This window comes from Echinococcus granulosus (assembly GCF_000524195.1).
Source record: "Echinococcus granulosus chromosome Unknown EG_S00119, whole genome shotgun sequence".
Taxonomy (NCBI): Eukaryota; Metazoa; Platyhelminthes; class Cestoda; order Cyclophyllidea; family Taeniidae; genus Echinococcus; species Echinococcus granulosus.
This window is the reverse complement of record NW_020170499.1, coordinates 228,453-233,253: the sequence shown is the minus strand read 5'-3', so window position 1 is coordinate 233,253 and position 4,801 is coordinate 228,453. Positions and strand designations below refer to the sequence as shown.

The 4,801-nt window shown below is 41.5% G+C and overlaps 2 protein-coding genes across 2 annotated transcripts in view; one reads left to right on the top strand and one right to left on the bottom strand. All coding sequences in view use genetic code 11, as the record gives it.

Annotated features, from left to right (window-relative positions):
- Positions 1-145: 145 nt before the first annotated feature.
- Positions 146-2,330, top strand: EGR_08794 (Deoxyribonuclease-1; the record flags this gene model as incomplete). The annotated part of the gene is made up of 2 exons (XM_024498043.1): positions 146-321; positions 2,204-2,330. 2 exons carry the CDS (start codon positions 146-148, stop codon positions 2,328-2,330), a joined length of 303 nt encoding a protein of 100 aa, XP_024347564.1.
- A 510-nt stretch (positions 2,331-2,840) lies between these two features.
- EGR_08793 (hypothetical protein) overlaps positions 2,841-4,801 on the bottom strand; it is a gene marked incomplete at both ends in the record, with an annotated part of 14,070 nt that continues 12,109 nt past the window's right edge. Inside the window, 3 exons of the mRNA XM_024498042.1 lie at positions 2,841-2,995; positions 3,715-3,796; positions 4,089-4,186. Of these exons, the coding sequence (XP_024347563.1) occupies positions 2,841-2,995; positions 3,715-3,796; positions 4,089-4,186 (335 nt within the window). The remainder of the gene's footprint in view (positions 2,996-3,714; positions 3,797-4,088; positions 4,187-4,801) is intronic.

Here is a 4,801-nt window from a genome sequence, read left to right as displayed (position 1 = left end):
TGATAGAGGTATCTTAGTCAGGAAGCAATTATTGCAAATTAGCAGAAAAAATGGGAGATTGTAAACTCTGTGGCACCAAATCGAAGGTCAAATCGTTGGTGAATAAAAAGGAACTGCATAGTTGGAGCAACTGCTTTGTAGATGGATGTGCACTCGATCCCCACAGAATCTGGTCTTTCTGGGCTACATGAATGCCGACTGCACTTACCTTACCAAACAGGCTGGAGAGCAACTGCGTTTGAGAACAGACGATCAGTATGCATGGAGCATTACAGGTGATATGGACACGACTGTATCCGACACGAGCTGTGCCTACGACAGGTTCGTTGTTCTGTGATCTAACTGCGCGAAATTCACCGGCATAAATCACACTCGTTTCTCTCTCCATGTTTGGCCTTTTCAGTGCATATGACTACTTCAACGCAATTAATTTTTCAGTTTATCATTTGATGAATTTGTCAAACTTGCCTTAACTCACATACCGTAGGCTTATATCGTTAATTACATAAACTACTGAATGATAACAAATCCCATTCAAACAAAATGAACTTGTAAAAGGGTCTGATGCTTTCTTTTGCTATTCAGTGTTATATTCGCAGATGTCTTTATTCTTCTGCTGTCTTGTAATAAAATCGCGTTTTGCTGTACCAAAATTGAGCCAAAGACTGAGATATAAAAAGAACAATTTTGTGGAGTGCATCGTCGAGGATGCTGTGCCCCTGCTCGTCTCTCTAACAATTCATCCCCGTACTTTGAAACCTTTAGTTGCTTAGTAGGGGATGGTGTATGCGTTGGCCGTTTAGCACCTTTGTAACCTTAAATTCGCTGCTGCAGTAACAACTTACAGTCAACTTGCAGTTTTTAAGATACTGGATTTCGTTGCGGCACCAGGAACAGATGAGACAGAAAAGGGTATTTTAGGGTGTTTCCTGTTTACACCTCCTCGCAGGTAAGTAAAATGCCTCCTACAGGAAGGACGTTGATGTGGAGAATGGCGTTTCATTTCTCAGCAATCGTGTGTTAACAATCTTGAGTGTGTGTGTTTCAACAATGTCACGGGGTACTCGGCGCATGGTGCTTAGATAGAAGACTCCACCCTGCACATAGGCTGTTACGACCACTAAATAATAGGTGGCCCTAGGTTAACTAATCCAACTAAGCATTGTCAAAGGAGTGATAGCCAATGTCAGAATCGATGGCTTTCGCAAAGCAAGAAAAGTGAAATCGAGAAACGCAATCTACATCATGATGCTTATACAGCAGACAATTGTCTAGACTATCTGCTTACTTATTTGGGACGGCCAAGTAGATCTGTATACCTTAGCAAACGCAACATATTTTCATTCAACCGCCTTTTCTTTCACACGATTGATGGCTCCGTGTCCTTTCCACTTTTCCTTTTGTCAATACTAATTTAGGTATCCGTCTTGGTGGAAAGACTTTGCAGATGCAATCGCTTGCTGCAACTGATCTTATGCCAATACCGGTGCAGCACACGCCCTTTAAATTGCAGCAAACCTTCTAAATTCATTGTCCACTGATGTTCCAGAATAGACAACAACTCATTTCCACCACAGTGGCATGATTCCGCGCAGACCACTTTGAAGAAGAATGCTTAAGATGTGTTTCGGTTGTCAGCCGAGGCTCCTATGAGCAAGGCAGGTTAATTGAAAATGCTCGACACTAAACCTGAGTACTTCAAATTGAGTGCTTGCGCCATCCTACCCACTAAGGCCATTCTTGGTAATTTTTTTTCAGTTTGCATGATAGATCTCTAATCTTTCGTTGAATTGCAAACCATATTCTGTGTTTGCCAAATCTAATAATCACATCTTGAATGTACTAGTTCATTACACTTCGGCTGTCCAAGCTTTAGGCTCTCTTTCATTATAGGATGTTTTTTAAACAAATAAGAAGCTCTGTAGCGCCTCGCAGTTTCTTTGGACGATTGGAGACTGTACCATTAACGTGCTGAAAAGATGGGTGCTACCAGCCTGGCCCCCAGGCCCCTCCGCTCAGTGGGTTTACAAAAGCCGAGCCTTCAGTGTTCACGAAACCGCACCAACGAACAATGCACTAAAATACTGGGAAAAATTAGGCTATTTTCGATATGAGGAAATAAATAAATATGGTGTTGTTTTGAGAACTATGAAGAGGAATCGCTGCTTGCTCAAGCAAGAATTTAATGCGATGTGACTCGCAGGTTCACAGCCGAAGGCTCTAAAATAGCCAGACGAATTCCTACTGTGCGTCCTTTCAACATTCAATCTGCCTACAAGTTGGACTTACAGAAGGTTGGCTGCCAAGTTGTCTTTCGTCTTAACGTCTAATGCAAGCCTGTTTGCCCAAAAGTAGTGTCAATTTTATGCCTTGTTGATGCTGATGCATTCGCAATGGTTTCATGTGTGGACTCATTTGAACCACGGACTGTTCATTTTACTAAAAAGACATGTGACGTTAATAATAATTTTATTTTAGGCCAAAGATGGCATTAATTGAATTGCTGTGACGCCTGTGATACTACGTATTATTTCTACACACACACGCACACTAATTTCTATGCTTTGATTTGATAGACACACAACTTTCCTGTCACCCAAGTCTGTCCACAACATTTTTCGTTTTGTTATATCTTCTTCTTGCAATTCTAAATGTAATCCTTTATCCTGGAACATGCTGTGTGCAGCTCTCGGGGTCCTTGGAGTCTTCGATAAGGTCCATTTATGTAAAAGATAACGCACACCTGACATACAGTAGAGCAGGAGGGCGAATGGGCATAGTCAAAGGTGAGCTTCGCCAGGTAGTAGCACAAAGTGAGGAGAAGGAGGAATTTGAGGAGTTTAATATTTGAGTGAAGAGGCATCTGCAGTGTTTTTTTGCCAAGAACTCACCTGTCCTGTACTTTTTCCATTATGTTTTAGCTTAGCCTGTGATTTCTTAAGCAAACAAAGAGTTGTTACTCCTCTCATGAGTGCACAAGTGCAGCATAAATGATCTGTAGGCAGAATTATTATGAGCGGATAACCTCGCTAGAGAGAGGGTGGCCCACATTTGTGAGAGGTGCGAATAATGCATAAGCAGTTTGCAGTTGAGGCAATGTCTCGCTACTTTCTGTAATACCTGAAAGACATCTGTCTGTGTGCAGGTGAGCAAGATATATTTTCGGGTAGTCTTTTAAGCGGAGATCTAATCACAGAGAGAATCGCTGCATTCCCCTTTTAAAATTTTAATGACAATTTACTGGCGTGAGTTACTTTGGCGATAATCTAACATTAAGGTGTGTGGAGAATGACCTAGCAATCAGATTAGTGATAAGGTCGTGAAACGTAAACGAAACAACGGTATATTTTCGTGACCTCCTTCGCTTTTTTTCTTCATGCTTACCCTGACCATTTAGCAAGTTGCTCAAATTTGCTGCACTTTACAGGCAGACATTTGGTCTCTCTGCACCCTCTCTCACGCAAAATTGAATTTATCAGTTAGAATCGTACCTTGCCTTATATACCGACGCATCAACTGGGTGAGTTAAAATAGATAATCCACAAGTATTAGCCAACGCGATTAGGTCGCTTAAGTGCTCTAGTTTTACCGCGATAGGCTTGATTGAATGATTGCTTATCCTTGTCAGTCTATGCAAGTTAGGGTGAACGAGTTAAACACCTGCCCATTCTCTTTATGCTGATATGCATCAAATTGCACACGAGTCATTCTTACAAGCCAGATATTCTGAAAAGTGAGTAGACTGATCGCTGTGGAGACCCGAATCCAATAAACGAAATTTATTATTCAACAAATGCTACAATTTGTTGAATGTTTTCGTATGTAAGAACACCAGAGTCGAGCATTAAGCGGCATCCTACTGCTTAATCCTCCATATTCCTTAGCCACACCGAAAGCAATAACATAACAAGACATAATTGACATGCCATCTTTGGACGGGAAAGGCTTCACACCTGCAGATCGTTAGGCATTTGTAAGAATATTCCCCACGCACATCAGCCTATGAGCTTCCATGTTCTTAACCTACAAGGCGTCTTCCTTACAATGTGGCGTAATGGGTTATGTGGGCGATTCCACATTCAACTTACACACTTGTTAGCACAAAGTTGAACAGGCCATAAGTGGAACAACTGTCCTAATGTTTTTTGTAGGTACGTTATATTTTTTACACATTCATCAGTGTTAGCTCAAAAATTGAAGAAGTGTAAAGATAGAGAGAACTGTGAAGTATACGTAAACTCAAGGGCTGAATTACTGATGCCACGAACTATGTACACAGGACACTGATTTGCAAGCAATTTATTAAGCATTGAAAGCCATTCTACAGCAAGTATAAGTTGATGGGAGGCCAAGAATTGGAAAGCATGCTAATTAGGATGGAAGTTAGAAACGACCGCTGTAGGGATTAGACATTACAGATGAAAGGCTGCTTTTCAGCTGTCTAAGCTATCAAATTCGCTACCAGTGTGCTATTTCCTTGTGCTAGCCTGTGCCATCAAGCACAGGTTCTTCGCCTTCCCTGTCTGCGGCAGACCAATTTAAGAAATCTGGACCGATCTCGCATGTGTGACGTCGTAGTTGCAGGCAGCGAATGACGGTTAGTAGAGAGTTCTGACTTGTCTGCAATGCATGCAGATTTTGTTGAGCTACATGCTTAAATGCCATGAATGGAGGCTTAAATCATTGTAACAAAGATCCCGTCAGTAAGAACTGGTAAGATCCACTTAGACAATATGCATAAAAAAATGATGCCTACAGCTATCGCATGTCTTTAGTCTTGCTCTCAGTACTGATTTTCCTT